Raw genomic sequence first — 27,344 nt, forward strand, 5'->3', positions numbered from 1 at the left:
TAGAAACGGATATTTAAATAAAGAGGGAAAAGGAAAACTCCAAAGGTTAGTGTAGCCTCTGTGGCATAGAGAACACAAGTCTGATAAGTAGCTACTGTATATAATAGTTCTCTGGAATTTGTAATAAACAAGTGTTCAGCTAATCTAAAGGCAAACGCAGAAATACGTATTATACAATCATACAACTAACTTTTTAAAATATACAATTCTGATCCAAAATACCTTTCCTGTTAGACTGCTGACAAAAACAGAAGTGCTGTAAAAATTCCATTATAATTTCAAGAAAAAAACATTTCTACTATATTTTCGGTAACCCAGTGCACAAAGGAAGTGCCTCTTTCATCAGCTTACTGATCCATTATTTAATGGATATTAGAAACTGTGATTCCATCCATTAACGTAATTGTGTGGTATTGTCAGAACACAGGTAACATCACAATGTCCAATATATCCTGATCTCATATCATGGCTCAAAATTGGAGTAATTTAGCAATAATTTAACTTTTACTTCTTATAAACCCAGATTTAAAACCTTCAGACTTCACACTCCAGATTTTAAGGATTGCAAGAAAATACTAGATATTACACATATGAAAGGTGGTTCATTGTGGACAACAAAGATGAAGTCAGTGTAAGAACCTACATAAAACAGAACAGAATTATGTGATGATGGAAAATAAGATATATTCATAATTCTTTTACCTTTATCTTGGACTTCTTTTGAAAATCGCTCCCTTTCAATAGCTGATTCACGTTCTATCCGTTCAATTTCAGCCAATGCATCCAATTCTACCTCATCATATGGCGTTATAGTTCCTTGCTGAGAAATCTGTTGGTGTGTCTGTACCACAGGAGTCTGAGGTTGTTTTGCAGCAACTGAAGTGTTCTGTTGTAAAACAGGCACTTGTTGTGCTTGAAGGAATGCTGTCTGTTCGTGCTGCGGCAAACATTGAGCGGCATTTAGTGGGCGGTTAATATCCTGTGGAGTAATGGGTGTTTTTGAAGTCTGTCCTGGGTACTGCACATTAAAAGGAATATCACCCTCTGAAACATTACTGTTTTCCAAACCAGAAAGCATATCTTCCTGCTGGTCCATATCTGAAGATCTTATACGAGAGAGTCTTAATGTAAGTTTAGTGGAGTCCTTGGAAGGTGAACTGATGATATCATACATTGCAGCTTTTTCAGTTGGGTCTTTTTCATCCTTGACTAACTTCATTTTCTTTTGTTTCTTTTGCTTTCTTTCTGGAGAATCTAAGAGTATGTCTGGGGGTACATCCCTAGGTGATGAATAAGGTGGAGGCTGAGACTGTACAATTAAAGGTGGTCTTGATCCTAGAACAATAATTCAGAAAAACTGAACAGTTATGGTGTTTCACATTTTATCTAAAACACACTAAATATATCCTAAATTATTCATAATATGTATTTCTACAAATATTTGTGCTTATAAATAGAAAGTGTATAACTAAGATGCCTGCTGAAGGACATTCTGGGTGCTCACATCTCCTAGCTCATTGTTTTAGCAATCAAATCTAGTGAAGAAAGCACAACTCTAGAGAATATGGCCAAAATTTTTCACACAAAATTTTTCACACAGTGTCAAGGGGTTCAGGCCAGGACATCAACTATTCAAGATTGAGAATAATGAAAAGATCACTCAGGCTACAGGAAAATAAAGGATTGAAGGCTCCACAGATTCTCTTGGGCTCCAGTGATGAAAACTTAGTGATAAATACAGACCATATCATCCATGTATTTCTAAATGCAATAAAATGAAATCTCAACACGTGTGTAGGTCATGGCAGGTTTCCTAAACAAAAACGTTCTTGGAGAATGAAGTCAGGGAGCATTTACATTATCCACCTTCCTATTCAAGCCAGAAAGCATGAAATTATCACTCTCAGACCCTCAAAATCTTGCATCTTTCTACTCCAGCTTTTCTTCAATTATTTCCTCATCCTCATCCCCCCAGATCAAAATCCTGGCTCCTGACTAGTCTGTCTCTTAATCTGTCATCCACCACTAATTCAATTCCTGTGACATATAATTTGCGATTCTCTCTCTCTCTCTAGTTTATGTATTCCAGATTCTACAAGATTTGTTTGCTACAGCATACAGGAAAAAATAAGTTATCTGATGATCTCCTTTCCAGTAATGATCCCCTCTCACACCAGGATGTAGGGACTGCATTTTTCTTCTTGCAAATACCAGAGGCTTGGCAAACTTGTCCAAGGAGCTTACGTGCTCTTCTCCATTCCCCACACATACTACTGTCGATCCAAATGAGTACTTCTAAAACTGTACTGTAATGTTCAATTCTTATTCAATTCACCTTATTCAATTACATTAATAAACCAATTCTCCACTGACTTGCACTTTAAGTGAAATATTTATGCTAGTGCAAAGAGAATACAAAACAATACCATTCCAATTCAGTAGAATTCTGTACTTACTTGGCTCTGGGGCATTACATCTCCATAAGGTTTGGGGCAATAAACAATCAGGTTGTTTTATTTAAGAGGAGCCAGAGGAAGCCAGATGATCTCAGCTGGGGCAGATTAAATTGTAATATTATTCCCAGACAAACTAGAGGAAGGCATTCATGGTGGTTACAGTCAAAAGAAAGCTACGAACAGTGAAAGTGCGAATACCAAGAGACAGGGAAGAGGGGCATGTGCAATATAGAAATAACATACCTTCTGTAAATAACATTTTACTGCCTGCTGTTTAACAGTCAATAAGCAAGTTTAACTCAAAAGCAGTAAATTAAACAGCTAAACTGGAACACAAAGGTAATGCTATCAACTTCAACCTTAATCACCCAAAACAGTTCTTTGAACTCACTGCCTGGAAATGTTATTGTTCCTCTGGAAGGAGAGAGTTAACAGAGGTGGATTCACAAACGGAACACTGTGATGAGATGCTATTTAGTTTTGTCCTTTAGGTCCTTTGAAATTTCCTGGCATGGCAGCATTGCAGTTTCAGTGTCCCTTTTAACGCTCAGGCTTCGCTCCATGGAACACTTTGTCAGTGATCTGTTTTCTGCATCTGAAGAGATCAACCAGTGTTCACAAATTTAAATTGGGTTTTTCTGTTTCATCTTCCCTTTCCTCTTCATTCTCACTAATATTTGTCCCAAATGTTGGTAGGTCCTCATCGGTCAATTATTCTCAATGTGACTTAGTTGTTCATCCTCTGATTCTTCCATAACCTGAACACACTCCCCCCCACGCCCTCATTGTGGGCCATTCTGCCAGTCCTTGTAATCTTGACATGGACAGGTGGGACATCAGACATATCAACAGCTTCCTCTCACAACCGTCTACAACCAGCATTGATGGTTGATGATTTAACCTCAGTGAACAATACTGTAGTTCTTCCAGCACTGTCTGAGATCTAGAGTTTCATCAGCTTCCAGCACATTATGAATCTGAGAAAAAGTTCACTTTGTGTAATAGGCTTTAAAAGTAGTAATCACATCCTGGTTGAGAAGCTGGATGAGAGAAGTTGTGTTAAATGGCAGGAACATCACTTGCACTTGAGGGTAGGCAAATTGCAGAGTGCCAGGAGGGTGGCGTGAGCCATTGTCCAAAATAAGTAGCACTTTGAAGGGCAGCCCTTTGTACTGTAGGTATTTTTCTACCTCACAAACAAAACAGTTATGGAATCAGTCCAAAAATATATCACTTGTGATCAAGCAGCAACACATCAGCCTGTCTTTTGCTGCTTTGTAGCCCAGTTGCTGTTCTTCCCTCCTCCGAAACATATGTTCTTTTGGGCATCTTCTTCCAAAACAATGAAGTTTCTTGTGTGGGCACATAACCCTTTTCCTCAATGACTGTAAGAAGTTGCAAGAGATAATCCCTTGCTGCACTATCGTCTACAGATGCTGCTTCCCCTGCCAAGTTCACATTATGAAAATGGTGCCTCCTTTTAAATTTGTTAAAACACCCACTGCTTGTGACAAATGATGCTGAACTGCCTTGACTTCCCTCCTCGTCACCTTATGTTTGGGCAAAATGCTTCCACAAGCTCAAATCATTTTCTTGAATCATAGCACCACTTACAGTTGCCTGTCTCTGTGCCATGTCCTCAATCCAAATGCTTAATGCCTCTTCCATTTTTTCATTTATAGGATCATGACTCACACATGACATCTTCACACAAGTTGGAGCACTTGCAGCAACAATGCCCCATATGTTTTACCTTTTTTTTTTTAAATATAATGTACAGCAGACTCTTTAATACCATACAGTCTAGCTACTCAGGCCGAATGCATCACTTGTCAACTTATCCTGTAATTCGTCTTTCTGGTTTAATGCCATCACTTTTTTCCCTCCCTAGCCTGTTGACCAGTGTCTGCATCATTCACTTTTCTTCTTGATGCCCTAATTAAGGCTGGGTATGAGGGAACTCTGAGAAAATATAAGCATGATGAATCATGTGCTTGGGATAGTGTAACGGGGCTCAGCACAATGTGTAGTGATGAACCTTGGAGCCACAAACTGCAAGTAAGTAAAACTGCAGACTGCAAATCCACGAATGGTGAGACCTTACTATCATCAATTGATTCTTTTCATTCTTGCTTCTGATTTCACCCTGACATTTGGGTGTAACAAGCAGTAAAGAAAAAGTATAAACGGGAAAAGAAAGAATGAACAAGAGTTTCCCCTTCCCTAAAAAGCAGTACATAAAACTATTTTGGGAACCATCACTTGGACCTCTGTATAGAAACGTCATTAGTAGCTAACAGTGTTTTATGAAAATATAGAAGACTGGGGGCAAATGTAGAGTTTTCCTCTATGACATCTGAGCTGCGTCTACACGTGCACGCTACTTCGAAGTAGCGGCACCAACTTCGAAATAGCGCCCGTCACGTCTACACGCGTTGGGCGCTATTTCGAAGTTAACTTCGACGTTAGGCGGCGAGACATCGAAGTCGCTAACCTCATGAGGAGATAGGAATAGCGCCCTACTTCGACGTTCAACGTCGAAGTAGGGACCGTGTAGACGATCCGCGTCCCGCAACGTCGAAATTGCTGGGTCCTCCATGGCGGCCATCAGCTGGGGGGTTGAGAGATGCTCTCTCTCCAGCCCCTGCGGGGCTCTATGGTCACCGTGGGCAGCAGCCCTTAGCCCAGGGCTTCTGGCTGCTTCTGCGGCAGCTGGGGATCTATGCTGCAGGCACAGGGTCTGCAACCAGTTGCCAGCTCTGTGTATCTTGTGTTGTTTAGTGCAACTGTGTCTGGGAGGGGCCCTTTAAGGGAGCGGCTGGCTGTTGAGTCCGCCCTGTGACCCTGTCTGCAGCTGTGCCTGGCATCCCTATTTCGATGTGTGCTACTTTGACGTGTAGACGTTCCCTCGCTGCGCCTATTTCGATGTTGGGCTGAGCAACGTCGAAGTTGAACATCGATGTTGCCAGCCCTGGAGGACGTGTAGACGTTATTCATCGAAATAGACTATTTCGATGTCGCAACATCGAAATAAGCTATTTCGATGTTGGCTGCACGTGTAGACGTAGCCCTGATGTCCTTTCCTCCAAAGATGCCACCACTGAGCATACTAAATAGACTAATTCCTTCCAGGATTGGTTTATTTTCAGCTGTGCAGGTCTGGTAATTCCACCTGGTTATGAAGCATTTAGAAGCTCTCAGGCCTAGGAATCTAGGATAAACATGAAATAAAGAGGAGATTTTCCTGAACTGACTGGTTCTACTAAGAGAGAATGTAATAACTCTTCTCACAAGCACAATGTGCCATGCTCTTGAGGGTGATGAGGCTTCAAGAGAAATGATATTCTGTTATGTTAGGAAGCATATGTTTACCTTTGGAATAACTCTGAAGCATGATGAGCAACCTGGTGCTTAGGGAAAATACAGTAAGGCTCATGACATAAGAGCAACACTTCCTGGAGACTTTCTTGCTAATGTGAGTGATACAAGGAAGAACGTTTTAATTGCAAAGAAATATGAGGAATTAAACATCTGCTTGAATGGACAGGTGAAGATCCTAAGTAGGGAGGACAGATTTGGTTTACATAAGAGTGTTGCTATAATATATTTTGATACCAAAGGGTGATCTACTACAGACTTGGCTTAGCCTCATTTTACAACAGTTTTTTAGTGCTGAGATGTGACATTATTGGGTATTTAAAATAAATCTGAGAAACATTATTGTAACTACTGTCCAAAATTTGCACCAAATCTTGTGCCAAGTGGGCCAAATGAGGTGTCTAATGAAAGCTGGTGATTCACTGAATCTGTTTATGCTTCTTGTATATCTGTATCTTTTCTTATGTGACGTTATAAGAGTGGCTCTGTACTTGTATTAGAAACATTGAAGTTCTGAGATTCACAATATGAGGCATGGCAGATGAAGATAGGCTTAACAAGAAAGAGCTATATCAGACTCTAATCCACATCCCAGGATGTATACTCTGACCACGCGGCCAACAGCTGAATGTCTCAAAGAAGGATGGACAGGTAACCTGATCAGCATTTCCCCTTTGTGTATGTGACTACAAGCAAGGGTTTCTCTCCAAGTGAGCAAGTCCATAAATGGAACCCTGACAGTCACCATGTTGTCCTCAGCAACCAGTCTGCAAACCTCCATATTGTCTGCAGTTTGCAAGGACATATCTGCTATGAACTGAGCTTGAATGGATTGTGGACCCATCCAACAAAGGACGTACTTCCCAGAGACTTTTAAGATAGTAGCCTTTACCATCTGCTGCAGCCTGCATCAAAAGACTTATGATTGATGCATGTAATTTGACCACTTTAACACTTGATCTCTGTCACCATATTCCTTCTTTCTTTCTTTATTAATAAATCTGTGGATTCTAAAGAATTGGCACAGCCTGTTGTTTTGAGTAAGATCTAAGTATATACTGACCTGAGAATGTAGCTGGTCCTTTGGGAGCTGGAAACACTTGTGTGAATTTGGTGAGATTGGTTTTCATAACCTCTCATCTATATAAGGAGGGATACTGGTTTGCAGCACCAGGGAAACTAGAAAACCTAAGGAATTTGTTTGTGTAACCCCTTGCTGGCCAAGTGGTCAGCAGAAGTGCTTTTGTGGTTGGTTTGGTTCACCTTATGTGAAGAAACCTCAGTCTGAGCTGTAAGTAGCCTGGTTTTAAGCAATTTGCCAAGGTTTGTTTCCCTTAGCAGTGCCCGGGAAACTTCCTGTATATTACATGAAACATAAGCAGCAATGGTGATGATAGGTCTAAGTCTAGGCCATCCTGAAAAGACACTCAGCGAGTGGGAAAGCTCTTCTTCCTCCAGATGATCTTTCTTAGTACCAATAGGATAATTTTGTTCAAGCTCTTCTGTAGGTAGACAGGGTATAAGGACTATGTGAGGCTAGAAGAGCCCCCTGCCCCCATTACTTTGGAAAGCGTAGCCAACCACATTTAGAACTTGCTGTTCAATAACTGTACAGACAGGCTTGAGTAGTCTCGGATGTGATGCAGAAGCAGGGCCTAGAATAGGATGTCCTGCATATAGATGAAAATAAAGTCTGTGAAATACCTGCCAAAAAAGCTAAGTCACAGACTGTTCTTGGCCAATTTGGGGGAAGGGTGATAACTACAGCATCCTTTCATTTTCTTCTCAGTCATTCTTCCTGGTAGCAAGAGAGAGAACATGAAGAATTTTAGAGAAGATGACCTGGTAATCTGAGCCAGACTGTCTTCTCCAATGATCCTTTCCAATCCACTTTATTTGTCTTGTCTTTTGCATTACAATTGAATATGAACGTGTTCCATTAATGCATGCCTCAGCTGAGGCTTAGGTCAAACTGAGCTCAGGCTCGCTAAATACCAGTTTGAATACTTGCAGGTTCAGAACCATTATTAAATGTCTATCTCTGATCACTTAAGCCAAGCAGGTTTTGTGTTCCACATCCCTTTTGGGTTGACTGCCCTAACAGAAGTAAGATGAGCTTCTGCCAAGGAGACCATTCATTACAGTTTGCCATTTAAATTAGATTTCTTCTTCCCCTTAATGACTTATTTGTATCATCATTGCCGTATTTTCCTAATTGAATCAGATTATCTTCCTTTCTCAGATTATCCTGGAAAAGCCATTCTGATCAACGCCATCTTAAAGAAGTCGATGCTCTGGAGTCTGACCCTTCATTGTATTCTCCTTATTATGATGCTCTGAATATGTTCCCATACCCTGAAAGGCATAAGGGATTTAGGATTCAGATTGCAGCAGGGAGAATGAGGCAGCTTCCTTTTCCAGAGGGAGCAGAGGAAATTGATCACTCTGGATGGTATCTTTACCTTCCATTGAATCTCCTACTTGGAACAATTTCTAGCCCTCAAGAGGACTCCTTCAAGTGCATACACAACACTTCTCCAAGAGAGTAATCCCTATGCATAGAGCCATAAGCTCAATGACCTATAGGTAAAGATAAGCAAAGTATGGTACACTGGACATCAGTATCAGAAAGCTGTCAAAACTTTGGTTCATTGGAAGTCTCTCATTCTGCATATCTATCTTGACTCATAGCGAGGATATCGACAACAGTACAGGGATTCTACCTCAGAAAGGTAGACATCGAGCTGGACAACTGGGAAGAACTAGCAGACGACCGAGGCAGATGGAGGCAGGGGTTACACAAGGGCCTTCAGAAGGGCGAGTTGAAGATCAGACAGCTAGCAGAGGAGAAGCGAGCACACAGAAAGCACAATAAGGACTTGCCAGACACCCACTACATCTGCAAGAGATGCAGCAAGGACTGTCACTCTCGTGTGGGTCTTTATAGTCACAATAGACGCTGTAAATGAAGTCTTAAATTGAAACTTTAAAGGGCGCGATCCATAGTCTGTGCAGACTGAAGGATGCCTACTACTACAGGGATTCTCTTCTTTAAGTAGACTGGACAGGGTACTCTGAGTTGTTTATTGAAGGTATGTCTACACAAAAGGTAAAAAAATCACATTTAGACCAGGTCAACTAACTCACACTCATAGGTCTCAGGCTCTGGGGCTGAAAAAATTGCTGTGCAGACACTGAGGCTCAGCCTAGACCCCGCTCCAGGGACCTTCACAAAGTCCCAAAGCTCAGGCAACAGGCTGAGCCTGAATGTCCACTCAAAAACAACATGAAGTCCTGTTGCACCTTACAGACTAACAGATATTTTGGAGCACAAGCTTTCATGGGCAAAGATTTGCTTTTTGCCCACGAAAGCTTATGCTTTAAAATATCTGTTAGTCTGTAAGGTGCCACAGGACTTCTTGTTGTTTTTGAGGATACAGACTAACACGGCTACCCCTCTGAGAAATGTCAACTCAGCAATTTTAGCACCATAGCCCAAGCTCTGGGCCAGCTGTGTCAGTGCCGCGTGGCTCTTATTTCCCATACAGCTGTACCCTGAAAATAACAAAATCATAGAAAAGCAGTGCTGAATGGAAGGTCACTTAGTTCAACCCCTCGTGCTAGTAACACAATCAGGCAAGCCTAGACTATCTCTGACTGGTGTTTGCCTAATCTGCTCCAGTGATGGGGATTCAAAACTTTCCTTGGTAAGCTACCCCACTATTTAAATAACCTTACAGTTCAGAACTTTTTCCTAATAATTTACATGAATTCTCCTTGCTTCAGTTTAGGTACATTACTTCTTGTCCTGTCGTAGGTGGATATGGACAACGGATCACTGTCCTCTTTATAACACCTCTTAGCATAATAAAAGACTTAGGAGGTCCCTCCCTAAGTCTTCTTTGCTCAAAACTAAACATGCTCAACTATTTTAACCTTTATTCACATGTCTGATATCATAAAACTTCCATCATTTTTGTTGCTCTCCTCTGGACTCTCTCCAATTTGTCCAGATCTTTCTTAAATATGACCCCCCAGAACTGGACAAAATACTACAGCTGAAGTCTTACTAGCGCAAAGTAGAGTGAAACAATTACGTCCCATACCTTAGAAATTATATTCCTGTCAATACAAAATGATGCATTTTCTGCAAAGATGGTCACCACTGCCCTCCCATGATTTCATAAAAGGGAAAATTCTTCTTGTTATTCAGGCTTGGAGTTGTTATTCTGAGAAGTTTCTTCACTGAAAGAACTAGAATTTGTAAATAGATCTGGGAATCAAGAATGCTTTCTGGCATTTTTAAAACATTTTTGGGTGGGAAGTTATTTTTTTCTTTTAATGGGAAAGGGTGATAATACAGTAAAACTACGTTTTTGTTTGGCTGATATTTTATTTTGGATCACAGTCCATGGAGATGTGTCATGAATGCTGGTATTATCTATCATCCAATATACAAATGGAGAGGCAGTGTAGGGGAAGAATCCTGGAGAGGTCTCGGATTTTCCTTAGGGAAGATCAGAAAAGATGTTAACTTCCTGGTAAAACACTGAAAATCGATGAATGAAAAATATTATATTGGGATCTAAACACCACTTCTATTTATTACTATTATATAAAGAATGTAGGTTACTACTCTTTAAGATGGATTTATAGAAGGTTTGGGAAATTTTTTTCAATGTAACACTGCAATAGTACTGACAATCACAGTCTGGTTTACCAAATTACATTGCTTAAGAGAACCCCTGCAAAACATCTGCAGCTGTTTCTTGCCTTGCATAGGTGGTATATGTGGAATACCCAAGCAAATCATCCAGACTTTTTCAGGATGACCCATGAATATATTGTTGATGAGACTGAATAGTTTCTTCTGAAAGAGAAGAGGCAGGTGCCTTTTCATCACAGTGATGACCTATCGACTGGAAATAATTGTGGCAGGGCACCCCTTTTATAACTCCAGAGGCACTCTCTTACAGTGATGGAGCACCTTTTGTTTGATTCTGCCATGAAGCAGAAGAGTAGGATAAATGAAGGGATGGAGCTAGATGATCCACTATACAAAAAAAGGGAATTACTTTTCACAACTGTCCCAAAATTTGACTTTAAGAAAACATATAGTGACAGGAACAGTCGGAATACTAAGCCATTGCTCTGTTTGCATGATGTGAAACAAAGAAACTAAACTGAAGACAAATAGGACATGTCCATGATGTGGAATCTTATGGACATATCAGACCTGGTTTCGGTATCTGTAAGAAGAGAAGTGCCCAACATCCCCGACTAAGGATATTTTTTCCATCTATTATAAAAGTCTGGCAAAATCATTTAAGACAGCAGATATACTTCTGTCATTTCTTGCAAGAGTTTTCCCCAGCCTACAAACAGTACATTTTCCCTATTCAAATTCTGTGTCAGTCACACAGCATCTTTCATAATTAAACACTACGATTCTACGACTATGCAAATCACACTCTTCATGTCTCATAAAATACACAAAAAAGTTTAGTGTTATTTACATTTTGAAATAACAGAAGCTCAATATCTACAATACCTTCCCTGATGGCTTCATAGGTTGAGCCAGAGGACTGAGAGTCTAGAAAGCCCATGGTACTTTGCATGTGATCTCTCTTATCAACAAAATCCAATACTACCCATTGGGCCATCCACAGAGGAAACAACTTACTTTCAGCAATTTGTTCTACCTCTTCAGATGTTTTTAGACTTGTCAACAATATTTTCATAAATCACCAGCAAAGACTGCTAAAAGATCTGAAGTAATCTGCATGGACACTAAATGATCATTCACACAGATACAAATTTCTAACCACTGATGCAGATATTTGCAGATAGAAATCGGTATCCTCTGATCCACAAGCCTCTATTCCCAAAAGGTGATGTGGCCAAAGGAGAGCAATGTGGTGCTGCTTTTCCCAAGAGCCAGTGCCCCACCGCAACAGCTCCTGACAGCCATGTGGCTGTCCTGCTCCAAGCCTCACAGGGTTCTATTCAGTCATCATCAAGAATAAACTGATCAATGCTACTAAGTTGTCTCCCTGTTAGACCCAGTCCTAAAAACTGACTGTCAAGCATTTAGTGGTCTGAGGACTAAATTATCATAGCAACAATTTCAAATCATCTCAATAAAATTCTTTAGCAAAGGGACAGGTGGATCCAATGTAAAGGTTGTAACTCAAAATGCCTCCAATATTTGCTGAACCTTATTAATCCACACCAGATGGTCTAACACTACTATGCTATTGCCATAACCTCAGTTCAAGCAAAGTTGGCTGAAAAATTTTCAGCTGTGTCTGCGGTGAGATATTCTGGATTCACCAAACTGTTCATTAACTATGTGACTGACCCAGACCAGCTGGCTGCAGTAGTCTGGTAGAAGGTAAATATACTGGCCACTGGATGAATAGTTTTCTGTTCCCTAAGTGACCAGGCCAGGGGCTGCTCCAGAGCAATCAGGAATGGACTAAAACCAATTAAGTCAGGTAGATACCATAAGACCTGGAGCCAATTAAGAACTTGCTAGAAGCTACTAAGAGAGACAGGCTAATCAGAACACCTGAAACCCATTACAAATCTGCCAGAACTAGTTTAAAAGCCCCCCCACCCCCACGTTCATGGAGGGTGGCTTTGGAGGAACTGGGAATAAGGTGGTGCACTGTGGAAGAGCTGGGAGGACAAGAGTGGTCAGGTACCAGGAGCAAAACCCTGAGAGGGACCATTTGGGGAAGCGGCCCAGGGTATGGCTATACTGTAGTAGTGGAGGAAAAACTGTAGCCACAGCCATTAGGGTCCCTGGGCTGAAACCCAAAGCAGAAGGCAAGTCTAGGTTCCCCCACAACCCCCTGCCAGACAAACACACACCACACCATCACAGACATATGCCCTGAGAGGGAAGATTGAGACTAAGGAGGATTGTCCACACCAACTCCACTGACTGGCCCGTGATGAAGGTGGCTCTGCAGGCTGTGACCCTTGCCTCCAGAAGGGGAGAGAGACTACGTTGAGGGTCACAGTGAGCCTCTGAGGCAACCCCTAACCACCCAGAACTTCAGCACCCCTGAGACAAAGATGGAGCTCTGCCACAACTGGCAAATCTATACCGATAAAAACTTGGTAGAGTCTATAACTGCAGAAACTAAACTGTTCTCTCTACCATCTACACAACCCAGCACAAGATTCACAAATTATTTACTTCAATCTGCCCAATTTCAATCACTGGCACCAGTGGTTGCACCCATCTTCCTTCAGCCTCCTGTGGAATAGGACACCTGTATACCACAATGAACTGTAAAAATAATTTTAGAATCCTCTGGCTTCCCCCCTCTGTCCTTATTCTTTTGGTTCTCTTAGCAATCTGAGCTCTCTTGCTCTCTCACCTGATCCATCTTGTAAACATTTTATTTTATTACCTTCCATTGGTATGGCAGGGGAAGTATTTTGTCCCCTTTTTATTACTGTGGCAATGAGTCATTAGAATATGCATAACCTTGAATATGAATAACTTTGAATACTCTGCAATAGTCAGAAATGAATATTCCATTCACTGAGTCACAGTCAATTACTGTTATAAAATGGTAATAAGGCACTCAGGCAAAACACAAACAAAAGCCTACACACACACAAACCCAGGAACTACATGCATTCTGGAACTTAGTGTAAAGCAATACTTTTAATTTTATTTTAATTACTTACTCTTACTCAGCTGTTCTCCTACTTTTCCTATCCTGTTAAAATATTTAGGCCACATCCACAGTGGATATTAAACAGTGTTAGCTGACCTGGTTTTAAATTCCTTATATTAACACAATATGTCTCATCACAATTAACACAATAACTGGTTTATGTTATGATACATCAATCATAACTCAATTCAATTACTCAGTGATGTGTTTGAACCATGTTAGCATAGAACAATGGAAATTGTTCTTCTACTGCAGTTTAATCTTTAACAAGCACACGGTATATAATCTTGATATACTGTACAGCAGTGTTCTAAAATACAGTAAGTCAAATTTTGGTCCTTCTCCGGTTTCCAGGTAATAGACGACCAAAATAAAAATTATCATTATGTGTATATAACAGCTGTGATTTTATCGAACATAATATACTAGTTAGGTGAAATTATGTTTCTAAATTCATTTGCCTTGTATTATTGGGGAAAAAAACTCATACATATATACATACAACCTATTTTAGCTATAAGAGTACCTTTAGGTGTTCCATCACTTCCAGCTGGAGAGCAGACTGACTGTGGTGACCGCAAAGAAAAGGATGCAGTGTTCCTTATTGAAGAATCACCATCCTAAAAACAGTGAAAATATAGATTATAAACTTAGTTTCTAAAAAAATATATAATCAGGAAAAATACTAGAAAAGAGGTCACAAGACAAATTATAACTATGTTTAAGATGTGTTGAATTTTAGATCCTTTTTATTACATTTTATGTGTATTTTTAGAATGAAATCAGAGTCCTAAAAATGAGACCTATAAACAGCACATGCAAAAATATGAATTAGTGAAAATATGCTGAAAGGACCACTTTATTTTGCATTGTCCTGACAAACTGCACATGTTTAGAAGGTCTCTGATATTAGCACTCTTATTACTTAGCTAATAAATACAATCCTGAACTCCCTTTCCTACCAATTTAAAAAAAAAAAGAGACTACAAAACTGGGTTTTGGAGTAATTTTTTAAAATTTTATTCTAGGCTTTGACTTTTTTACACATTAACATAGCCACAACCTTCTGTTTCTGTACTGGAAAGGAATGATATCAGAGTGAACAAGACAACATGCACATCTAAGAAACATTTGTCCAGACAGCTGAAGTATAAATTGCAATAACAACTCAAGTCAAGTTAGAAAAAGAGCACTCTATATGGGAACTAACTTGAAGAACAATATGGTATAACTGTCCTAACATCACTTGCCAATTACATTTACTCCACATTTTGCACAGATCAGCCTGTTCCCACATTTGTCAAAATGTCTGATAATATTCACAGTCATAGGACATATATCACCAAAATCTAAGGGAATGTCTTAACTTTTAGGTTAAGAACTTTCATACCATAATATGACATGAAAGAGAAAATGCTATTTATTCAATTTAACGTTCTCCTTCTGGCTTCATCAAAGGATATTGTAGAGCCCTCTGGTGGTCAAAAATATACTTTTATATTCATAACACTATTAACTAACCACTGGGTTAAACGGCTAACATGCAATAACATTCATTTTTGTTGTTTCCACCCCTTTTTTGACATGCTTTGGAAAAGTGTCTTTTTGAAGCAATTCCCATGTCTAAAAAAGAATAAATGGGAGGAAAAAAAGCCATTTTGCATTCTATACCACCTTGAGAACAATTATTGTGGTAAATGCTCAGGTTAAATTAATTTCAACCTTGCTTTCATTAATGAAGTGTGCCAAATTATTTAATAAAATAGTCAAGTTAAACCAGATACAGGTTGAACTCATATAGTACTATGGCTGTTTTGTTCTTAAACCTTAGTTTTACTTATTTCTTTTTTTCTAACATGTTTTTAGCAAGTGATATTGAAAGACCAATCTATGTTTGCAGATATAACAGGAAAAGTTAAATAGTACTGCTCTACAAAATGCTTGCTTTCTTAACAAAGCTTGGGGAATGAACTATTTCATCTTGTAATCAGTACTATAAAGGAAACATCTGTGTAGATGTAAAGCATTCAGACTCTACACACTTAAAATTATGCATATTAATTTTTTGCATGTACCAGGACATACCACTAAGTCTCTGCAAGTTAGAGTTGATCCAGAGCCTGCTAAATTTATTTTAACATTAAAATTATGGGACCAATTTCTGTCATATACAGATTAATATCAGGACACAATGAGCGCTACAGAAAAATGAAAAGTTGAGAAATGTCAGCTTAATAGTTTTTGTTTATGAATACATAATCCTGACTAGTTTGGAAAAGTGTCCACTTTGTCGCTAAACAAGAAAGGTACTTAAATGTGTACCTACTTTTAGAAACATATGCTTAAAGGTAGGCATATCATAAATGTGACGCAAAACTTTTTAAATGAGTATACATTTGCTCAGTACAGTTTTTAAAAAGGTATAACTTTCACTATTTACTATGTTTTTATTTTTAAAGCAGACAAAACCATAACAATAGAAAGTACTGTAGCAAATACTCAACGAACAGCAGGGAGATTATTTGGGTCATTCAGATTTTTTCATATCTAATGTTTATGTTTTGAAAATCCTCAGTTATGACTATGTGCATACTAAAGGTCCACTACAAGGTAGTTCAGTATTATGAAAAAAAAAGCCTATATTTTAAAGTGGAAAAGAGAAGATTTCTCACTCTGTGCAGTAATGGAGGTTCTTTGAGAAGCCCAATGGGTACTCTATTGTAAGTGAGGTAGCACCTTCCATGCCTAGGACAGCAGAGCCACAGTAGTCCCTGTTGGGTGGCACGCATACTCCTCCTCACCTTGTTCTGTGGCAGATATTTATACATAGCACTGAACAAGACAACCAGCCTCAGCTCCTTCTCTACTGTGGGGCCTATACTGGAACTCCAAAAGAAAGGGAAGAGGGGGAGGTAGTGGCACACCCATAGACAGACACATCTTGTCGAACTCAGTAACAGAGAAGGAGCCGTGTTAGTCTATATATTATCAAAACAAAAAAGCAATCAAGTAGCACTTTAAAGACTAACAAAATAATTTATTAGGTGAGCTTTTGTGGGACAGACCCACTTCTTCAGACCATAGCCATACCTATGGTCTGAAGAAGTGGGTCTCTTCCACGAAAGCTCACCCAATAAATTATTTTGTTAGTCTTTAAAGTGCTACTTGACTGTTTTTTTGTCTTGAAGAACTCAGTTACTGTACAGGGTGAGTAACCTCTTCTCTGAGTAGTGAAGCACCGATAGGGACACTATTGGTGACTACAGAATAGGCTGGAGCTTCAGAGTGCAATTCAAGAAGGAATAGAGGCCTAAAAGTGTTTGTGCATGCCCAAGCGGCTGCTTTACAAATGTCAGCATTCAGTACATTGTTGAGAATGGAAATCAAGGTGGACAGGGAGTGAGTGGAATGTACTCAAGTTCCAAATGGGGTATGTGGTTGTGCAGCCGATAGCAAACGTATATCCAATGAGAGACCAACTTGGAAAGTAGTAGTCTGGAAACCACCACTCTTAGTGCAATCAGTCTTTGACAGGAATAAGCATGGTGATTACCCAAAAGGTTTGGGTAGATCCAGGTAAAAGGACAATACTCATATAATATTTTGTGTGTAGCATAGTTTCCTGCTGGTTGCTATGTGGTTTTGGAAAGAAGCAGTGAAGGGGGAAAGTTGGTTCAAGTGAAGAGAGGATGGCACATGGACAGGAATTTTTGATGCATGCATAACGTGACTGTCGCTATGAAAAACTGTCAACAGAGCGTATGCCTGAGGGCTCCTATTTTCCTACTAGTTGGACACACATCATGGCAACAAGAAATGTTGTCTTCATAGAAAGGTGAATGTAGTAGTATGTTGCCATATGCTCAAATATTAGTCTGATGAGGTTGTGCCAGATGAGGCTGGGTTATGCAGTTGGGCAGGATGCCCTATGAGAGGGTAGGCATTCAAAAGGCCTTTAAGACTTCTATGATTGGGTGATTAAAACATACAAGCATAGGCTTAGAAGTGACCTAAAGAGGTCATATAGTCTAGCATCCTGGACTCATGGTAGGACTATGTATTATCAAGACTATCCTTCACAGGCAAATTTATTCCAGTGCTTAAACACCCTCAGAGTTAGAAAGCTTTTACTAATGTCCACCCTAAACCTCCACTGCTGCAATTGAGGTCCCGTTTTTGTCCGATCCTCAGAAGTTAAGAAGAATTTTCCTCCCTGTTTCACGTAGCAAAGTTTTACATTCTTAAAAACTGTTTTGTCCCCTCTCAGTCGTCTCTTCTCCAGTTTAAATAAGACTAATTTTTTCAATCTTTCCTAATAGGTCATGTTTTATAAACCTTAAATCATTTTTCTTGTTCTTCTCTGGACTTTCTCTACCTTGTCCACATCTTTCCTGAAAGCCATTGCGGAGAGACTAAACCATTTCTTTGCTTCAGTTTTCATCACTGAGGATATTGGGGAGATTCCCAAATCTGCACTGGTTTTTGTGGGAAATGAAACTGAGGAACTGTCCTGGATTGAAGTGTCATTAGAGGACGTTTTGGAACAAATAGATAAGCTCAATGTTAACAAATCATCGGGACCAGATGGCATTCATCCAAGGGTTCTGAAAGAACTCAAATGGGAAATTGCAGAACTATTGGATCAGCTTCCATACCTAATGACTGGAAGATAGCTAATGTGACACCAATATTTAAAAAAGGGCTCTAGAGTTGACCCTGGCAATTACAGACTGGCTAGTCTAATGCCAGTTCCAGACAAATTAGTTGCAACAATAGTAAAGAGTAAAATTGTCAGGCACGTAGAAGAACATAATTTGATGGGCAAAAGTCAACATGGTTTCTGCAGAAGTAAATCATTTCTTGCTAATCTGTTAAGAGTTCTTCGAAGAGGTTAACAAACATGCAGATGCGGGATCTAGTGGATATAGCATACTTAGATTTCCAGAAAGGCTTTGACAAGGTACCTCATCAAAGGCTCTTATGTAAATTAAGTTGTCATGGGATAAGAGGGAAGGTCCTTTCATGGATTGAGAACTGGTTAAACGACAAGAAACAAAGGGTAGGCATAAATGGTAAATTTTCCGAATGGAAAGGGGTAACTAGTGCTGTCCTCCAAGGGTCAGTACTAGGACCAATCCTGTTCAATATATTCATAAATGATCTGGGGAAGGGGGTGAGCAGTGAGGTGGCACAGTTTTCAGATGACACTAAACTGTTCAAGATAGTCAAGATAAAGGCAAAGTGTGAAGAACTTCAAAAAGATCTCATCAAACCGAGTGATTGGGCAACAAAATGGCAAATGAAATTTAATGTGGATAAGTGTAAGGTAATGCACATTGGAAAAAATAACTAGCTATACTTACAATATGATGGGGGCTAATTGAGCTATAACTAATCAGGAAAGAGATCTTGGAATTATTGTGGATAGTTCCTTAAAAACATCCACACAGTCTGCAGAGGCAGTCAAAAAGGCAAATAGGATGTTAGGTATTACTAAAAAAGGGATAGAAAATAAGACAAGGAGTATGTTACTGCCCCTATATAAATCTATGAATACTGTGTACAGATGTGGTCTCCTCACCTAAAAAAAGATATCCTGGCACTGGAAAAGGTTCAGAAAAGGACAACTAAAATGATTAGGGGCTTGGAACAGGTCCCATATGAAGAGAGGCTAAAAAGATTGGGACTTTTCAGTTTAGAAAAGAGGACACTGAGGGGGACATGATAGAGGTATGTAAAGTTATGACAGGTGTGGAGAGGGTGAATAAGGAGAAGTTATTTACTTGTGCCCATAATAGAAGAACTAGAGCACACCAAATGAAACTAATGGGTAGCAGGTTTAAAACTAGTAAAAGAACGTTGTTCTTCACTCAGCACATAGTTAACCTGTGGAACTCCTTGCCAGAGGAGACTGTGAAGGCTAGGACTATAACAGAATTTAAGAAAGAGCTAGATAAATTCATGGAGGTTAGGTCCATAAAAGGCTATTAAGCCAAGGGTAGGAATGGTGTCCCTGGCCTCTGATTGTCAGAGGCTGGAGATGTATGGCAGGAGACAAATAGCTTGATCATTGTCTTCGGTTCACCACCTCTGGGGTACCTGGCACTGGCCACTGGCTGCAGACAGGCTAGTGGGCTGGATGGACCCTTGGTCTGACTCAGTATGGCCGTTCTTATGTGGTACCCAGAGCACAATAGTGCTTTTGAGACCTAATCAGCGTAGAGTAGAGAAGAAAAATTACTTCTCATGTCTTTTCTTCAACACACTGGTTAATGCATCCCAAAATGATGTTTGCTTTTTTTTTCTTTTCTTTTCCCAACAGTGTTATGCTGCTGACTCATATTTAGCTTGTGATCCATTATGACACCCATATCCCTTTCTGCAGTACTCCTTCCTAAGGAGTCATTTCCCATTGTGTATGTATGTAGAGTTCAGGAAGGCTTGTAATTCAGTACAAGCTAGAAGGCTAGCAGTTGTTCCATTGTGTCATCAGGCAGATGTCAGAATTCCTGCATTTTGGAACAACTTACATATAGTAGAACCTCAGATTTATGAACACCAGAGTTACAAATGACTGGTCAAACAGACTGCTCATTTGGAACCAGAAATATAAAATGAGCAGTGTTAAATGTAAACCACTTAAAAATAAAGAGAAAGCATTTTTCTTCTGCACAGTAAAGTTTTCAATGCTATATTAAGTCAAAATGCCCAATTACTAACAACTTCCATTCAGAAGGTGTTCATAATTCTTAGGTACTACTGTACCTGAATTTGGCTATAAAAGCCTCAATTCATGGTACAGAACTAGATTGCTGCAGAAGAATATTCTTTATGACAGCATAGGTCTAGTTGCTTCCAGTCCCTGTCACAAATGGTCATTCTGGACTGGTACTGACAACCCTTCTCACTGTGTTGATGGCCAAAAAGGAGTAGGGTAGGAAATGAGAAACGCTTTGTCCTTAGCATGGATATAATACTGCTTGTCCGCAGGTTGGTAGGAGGCTGCCAGTATATGTCAACAGAGCCTCATTTATCAGAAATGCTATTTTTGCAGATATTAAGGTTTGTAGGATATCAAGCAACTTGTGGTGAAGTTCTTTAACTTTCTCCAGAGTAGTCTGTAGAGACTCAGAAATTCTGCAAAACAGTTCTTGGAAGTTTGAAGTCATCTGCCAACAGAGGAGGTGGTGGCGTGATGGCCTCTTCAGGGGATGAGGAAAAAAGCAGTGAGGTGATACAACCTTTTCCTCAGTTTCTTACTTTTGTTCCTCCATCGTAACTAAGTCAGTTGCTAGACACTGTGTGTGTTGCTCTATGGGTGGCATGAGAAACTGTGACCTATATATTGCCCATGGATTCAAGTACGACCAATGTTGAGAAACTGGTATGTGAGGATGCATCCAAAGGGGCCTGTACCAGGGTCCTGGTTCAGTTCCAGGTACTAAGGACAAGTTATGAGTTGCCTGTGTGTATATTCTGGACATGCAGAAGATGCAGAATATATCCCCTCCTCTTCATCACTGGGTAGGGCAGAGCATCATCTGATGGTGAAGGGGAGTACTGTCATCACTTCTGGGAAGAGTCTCAAGGTAAGGGACTCAGTACTCAGGAGACATCTGATGAAGTGGGTCTTTGCCCACAAAAGATTATACTCCAATACATGTGTTATATATTGGTTCCACAGGACTTCTCATTGTTTTTGCGGATGCAGACTAATATGACTACCCCTCCAATACTTAGTGCTCAGGAGAGAGAGAGCTACAGCATATCAGAGACAACAAGGTCCTTCGGATATCTGAACTCCTGTGGAGCATCAATCTCACCAGTGGGTATCTGACAAGTGAAGAAATGGTTGGTTCTGAAGAGCATTCCCTTGAGCAGCCAGTAGATGGTGCAGAGGGTTTACTCCATTCTGGCAGCTTGCTTGGTACTGAGGGCTTCATTAGTGCTGGAGCACAAGATGTTATCAGAGACTAGGTAGTCAGTGGAGTTTTAGTAGATCTTGCACTGTGCTTCTCAGCCCCCAAGAGACAGCATGCCTGCCTGCAGTCCTCCTCTTTAGGGTTCTCAGACCTCAATTTAGTTCCTGAACCATGTGCTTGAGATGGTCCAAAAAGCTGATTAACCCCTGAAGAGGATGAGGCTACTGACTTCAATGGGTGGGCTTTTTTCTGAGGTGGTTCCATGGAAGACTATGTAGCAGCCCATTTTTTCCCATCTGAGTGGAAGAGAGAAGATTTTCGTTTAGATGATCTCGGTGATTGGGGTCAGCTTATGACTGAGCTGAGGGGAAAAGCCACAAAGACTGGGGTCTGAAGTCAGTTGCAAGGAACTCCAAGATCATGATCTTTTGAGCTTCAGCATTCAAGTTGATGCTGTGGTTGCACTTCTGTGGGAGGTGACCCTTAGTGAGGCAGCAGATCACCATGGCTGTGTCTACACGTGCCCCAGACTTCGAAATGGCCATGCAAATGGCCATTTCGAAGTTTACTAATGAAGCGCTGAAATGCATATTCAGCGCTTCATTAGCATGCGGGCGGCAGCGGCGCTTCGAAACTGACGAGCCTTGCCGCCGCGCGGCGCGTCCAGACGGGGCTCCTTTTCGAAAGGGCCCCGCCTACTTCGAAGTCCCCTTAAGGGGACTTCGAAGAAGGTGGCGTCCTTTCGAAAAGGAGCCCCGTCGGGACGCGCCGCGCGGCTGCAAGGCTCGTCAATTTCGAAGCGCCGCTGCCGCCCGCATGCTAATGAAGCGCTGAATATGCATTTCAGCGCTTCATTAGTAAACTTCGAAATGGCCATTTGCATGGCCATTTCGAAGTCTGGGGCACGTGTAGACACAGCCCTTGAGTGGCTGTTCACTTGAAAGGCTTCCTGACAGGAAGCCACTCACAGTGCAAGATGGGGAGGAGCTAACATGTGGCCAAATAAGCACTGTTACATAAGATCTCCAGTCTCAGGCATAGGAGATGCTGCCTACCTACAGTAGAGAACCAACAGGTACACGACATATATTAGTATTATTTGCATTCTAAAACTCAAACACAGTTGACTTTTCATCAAAACTTTAAAAAATTCAGAGAAACTGAAGTAGAGAAAATTTCCACTCTGTAGCACAATGCTTCAGAAAGAAGCATATGAAAGCATGAAATTACAATAAAAGCTTCTCTGCAATACTGCATGCAAACAGGCATCTGCTATAATTGAAGTAAGGCTGTCATTTTTTAATTCTTTAACTCTTATTATCTTGTTAAAATATTGAAATTTAAAATGCTTTTCTAAAATAATGTACTTTTTTTACATTTTCTGTTCAATTTCTGCAAATTGAATAATTACAGTAACTGAGAGGCAGCCATTGACGTCTGTAATATATCAAAACAAACCAGCAGTCATGTAGCAGTTTAAAGACTAAAAAAAAAATTTATTAGGTGATCAGCTTTCATGGGACAGACCCACTTCTTCAGATCAATAGCATTTCCAGTACAGACTGACAGTTATATAGGACAAGAGGTCCAAAAATGAAATAAAAACTGACAAATCAGATATATGGAACTGAAGGGGAAGATGAGAGGGAGAGATACTAATAGTCTTGCCTAAGATCTTTACGAATACCAAAGAAAGAGAAACAGTCCTTGTAATGCGTGAGGTAATTGCTCTCTCTACTGAGACCAAGTGTTAATGTATCAAATTTGAGCATGAACTCTAGCTGACACATCTCCCTTTGTAATCTGCTGTTAGTCTTTTTGTTGTAGGATGCATATTTTCAGGTCTTTAATAGAAAGGCCCACTCCTCTGAAATGCTCACAGACAGGTTTATGTGTATTAAAAGTCCTAACGTCTGCTCTGTGCCCATTTATTCTTTGGCAAAATGTTTGCCCAGTTTGTCCAATGTGCACAGTGAATGGGCATTGCTGGCACATGATGGCATATATAACATTGGCTGAGCTATAGAAGAATGAGCCCCTGATCCTGTAATTATCATGGTTAGGTCCAGTGAGGGTATCTCCAGAACAAATACATGGAAAAAGTTGGCAACGAGGTTTGTTGCTAGGAAAAGTTCCAGGATTAGTATTATTGTGGTATGGCTTGTGGTTGCTCGTGAGAATTTTCATTAGGTTGTCCATACGAGAGAACAGCCCTCTAACCTAGGGCCTTCCGGAGCGTAACATAATGTTGTAGTATAAATTGTAGCTTTCTGATGATGTGCTGCTGTGGTTTGAGCTGGGGGGTGATAGGTAATGACAAGTGGTGTTCTGTTATTGACCTTCTTGAGCCTATCTTGAAGTAGCTGGTTTCTGGGTATTCATCTGGCCCTGTCAACTTGTTTTTTTTCACTTCTCCCGGTGGGTGATTAAGTTTTATGACTGCTTGGTAGAGATCTTAAATTGTTGGTCCCTCAGTAGGATTGGAGCAGATGTGATTGTATGTAAGAGCTTCACTATAAACAATGGATCGTATGGTGTGTACTGGATGGAAGCTGGAGGCATGTAGGTAAAGTATAGCAGTCAGTGGGTTTCCAGTAAAGAGTGATATTGATAAATAAGGTATTGATTGCTAAAGACCTGAGAATATGCATCCTACAACAAAGAGAATTTAACAGCAGATTACAAATGGAGATGTGTTAACTGGAGTTCATGCTCAAATTCGATACATGAGCACTTGGTCCCAATAGAGAGAGCAATTATCCCGTGCATTACAAGGACTGTTTCTCTCCCTTTGGAATTCGTAATGATCTCAGGCAAGACTATTAGCATCTCTTCCCCTCATGCCCCCTTCAGTTCCTTGTATCTGATTTGTTAGTTTTTATTTACTTATTGGACCTCTGTGCTATATAACTGTCAGTCTGTACTGGAAATGCTATTGGTCTGAAGAAGTGGGTCTGTCCCACAAAAGCTCATCACCTAATAAATTGTAACAGAGAGAAAGCAGTGCTAGTCCATATACTATCAAAACAAAAAAGCGGTCAAGTAGCACTTTAAAGACTAACAAAATAATTTATTAGGTAAGCTTTCATGGGACAGACCCACTTCTTCAGACCATAGCCAAACCAGAACAGACTCAATATTTAAGGCACAGAGAACCAAAAACTGTAATCAAGGTGAGCAAATCAGAGAGTAGAGGGGCAGAAGAGGTGGGGAAGCCAAGAATTAGATTAAGCCAAGTATGCAAACTAGCCCCTATAGTGACCCAGAAAATTCCAATCTCAGTGGTTTGAAGTATGGGGGCTCATTTGCATACTTGGCTTAATCTAATTCTTGGCTCTCCCACCACCCCTTCTGCCCCTCTACTCTCTGATTTGCTCACCTCGATAATTTTTTTTCTGATTTGTCCACCTTGATTACTCTCTGTGCCTTAAATATTGAATCTGTTCTGGCATGGCTATGGTCTGAAGAAGTGGGTCTGTCCCACAAAAGCTCACGTAATAAATTATTTTGTTAGTTTTTAAAGTGCTACCTTACCTTATAAATTGTTTTTTTTAATCTTTAAAGGGATACATGACTGCTGGTTTGTTTAATTAGAGTAGACCAGTTATGTTTAATCTGTTACCCCTCTCTAGACAATTTAAATTCCTGATTCTTGTGTACTAGCCTATTACTTCATTCTTTTGTGTTTTATATACTGTTTGGCAACTTTTAAAAAAAAAGAAAATACCTGTCTTGGAATAATTATTTTAAATGTAACTGAAAGATTTTTATTGGTTAAGTTTTTCAAAAATGCTTCTTTTAACAAACAGATAATTGTTTTGATGGTGTACCTTTAAAACAAAGAATTAGCTATGGGAAAGAGAAGTTACTCACCTGTAGTAACGATGGTTCTTTGAGATGTGTCCCCGTGGGTGCTCCACAGGTGTTGGGCTCGCCTGGCGCCGCAGATCGGAATTCTTCTAGCAGTTTCCACTGGATCGCGCATGCGCCGATGCATGCCGCTCCCTTGTGTGCCCTCGGTCATCTGCGCGATCCGGTCCCCGCCATTTCCTTGACCAACTGCCTTGGATGCTCCTGAAAAACACCGGACAGAGATCCGAAGCGGGGAGGATGGGTTGGTGGTGGAGCACCCATGGGGACACATCTCGAACAACCATCGTTACTACACAAGTGAGTAACTTCTCTTTCTTCTTCGAGTGGTCCCCGTGGGTGCTCCACAGTAGGTGACTACCCAGCAGTAACCCAAGTAAGGAGGTGGGTACTCGATTCACGTGCAGCTTGCCTCCGAGAGGACTGCTGTCGACAGATGGGTATCCTCATCGAACACCTTATGCAGGGCGTAATGCTTCGAGAAAGTGTCGTAGGATGACCAAGTCGCTGCTCTACAAATGTTTTTCAACGCGATTCCCTTGAAGAAGGCCGTTGATGCCGCCACCGCTCTGGAGGAGTGAGCCCTAGGCGGGGCCAGCAAAGGAGTCTTTTGAAGCTTGTAGCACAGTTTTATACAGGACACAATGTGCTTTGAAATTCTCTGTGAAGAGAGGCCTTCCCCTTTTGACCTGGGAGCGAGAGACACCAGAAGCCTGTCCATTTTCCGGAAGGACTTAGTTCTGTCTATGTAAAAGGCCAACACCCTTCTCACATCTAGGAGATGCAGGCGTGCCTCCTTGCTGGAGCTGTGAGACTTCAGGTAAAACGAGGGTAAGACTATTGGTTCGTTAAGATGGAACTCCAAAGAGACTTTTGGAACGAAGGCTGGGTGTAACCGTAAGATCACCGCCTCCTTTGAGAATACTGTGCAGGGCGGCGTTGCCATCACTGCTGCGAGCTCACTCACCCTGCGGGCTGACGTAATCGCAAGAAGGAAGGTTGTTTTCATCGTAAGGAGTCGGAGGCGTATCGTGGCTAATGGTTCGAAGGGTGGTCCCGATAGCATGTGGAGCACCAAGTCCAAACTCCACAACGGCAGTAGCGGTTTTCGAGGGGGGTACAGGTTTACCAGCCCCTTCTGACGATAGGGTGGGCGAATACGGTGGGCCCTTCCTCTTTGTGCCGAAAAGCTGATATAGCTGAGAGGTGGACCTTTAGCGAGGATAGAAAGAGCCCATCTCGTTTGAGGTCCAATAGGTATTCTAGTATAACAGTTATAGGAACGTCAAGGGGAGCTAACTGTTTGGCAGAACACCAGGCTGTAAAGAGTGTCCATTTCTGTTCGTAAGTCCTCCTAGTGGAGGTCCTTCGGCTACACTATAAGACTTGTCGTACTCCCTCCGTACACGTGCTCTCTAAGGCGCTGAGCCATGGATTAACCATGCTTGTAGGCGTAGTCCCTGAGAGTGCAGGGGCACTATGGACCCCTGAGCCTGCGTGAGTAAGTCCGGCACCACCGGTAGGGGGAGTGGTGGACGATCCGACATGTGCAGAAGCAAGGGAAACCATTGTTGCCAGTCCCAAGTTTGAACTATGAGTATCACGCGAGCTCTCTCCCTTCTGGCTTTCTGCAGAACCTTGTGGATAAGCGTTGTGGGGGGAAACGCGTAGAGTAGAGGGCCCTTCCATGAGATCATGAATGTGTCCCCCAGGGACACCCGCCCTATTCCTGCTCTGGAGCAGTACTGGGTATACTTCTTGTTGTACTGGGTGGCAAACAAATCGACTTGGGGAAACCCCCAGGTACGAAATATGCGCCGTAGCAGGTCGGAGCGGATCTGCCATTCATGCGTGAGTGCAAAGCGCCTGCTCAGTTGATCTGCCTTCACGTTGTGGGCACCTGGCAAGTACGAGGCTTTCAATGTTATGTTGTTGGCAATGCACCAATTCCACAATCGGACTGCTTCCGCGCATAACACACGGGATCGTGCCCCTCCTTGTCGACTGATGTACAACATAGT

General features: G+C 41.1%; 1 protein-coding gene across 5 annotated transcripts in view; it reads right to left on the reverse strand.

Moving 5' to 3' along the window:
- NIPBL (NIPBL cohesin loading factor) overlaps positions 1-27,344 on the reverse strand; it is a 319,709-nt gene that overhangs the window by 133,770 nt on the left and 158,595 nt on the right. For all 5 annotated transcript variants that reach the window (XM_074995642.1, XM_074995643.1, XM_074995645.1 and 2 more), the window contains 2 exons: positions 14,058-14,151; positions 703-1,335 (listed from right to left, as the gene is read on the reverse strand). In XM_074995642.1, the coding sequence (XP_074851743.1) occupies positions 703-1,335; positions 14,058-14,151 (727 nt within the window). The remainder of the gene's footprint in view (positions 1-702; positions 1,336-14,057; positions 14,152-27,344) is intronic.

This window comes from Carettochelys insculpta, chromosome 5 (assembly GCF_033958435.1).
Source record: "Carettochelys insculpta isolate YL-2023 chromosome 5, ASM3395843v1, whole genome shotgun sequence".
Classification (NCBI taxonomy): Eukaryota; Metazoa; Chordata; order Testudines; family Carettochelyidae; genus Carettochelys; species Carettochelys insculpta.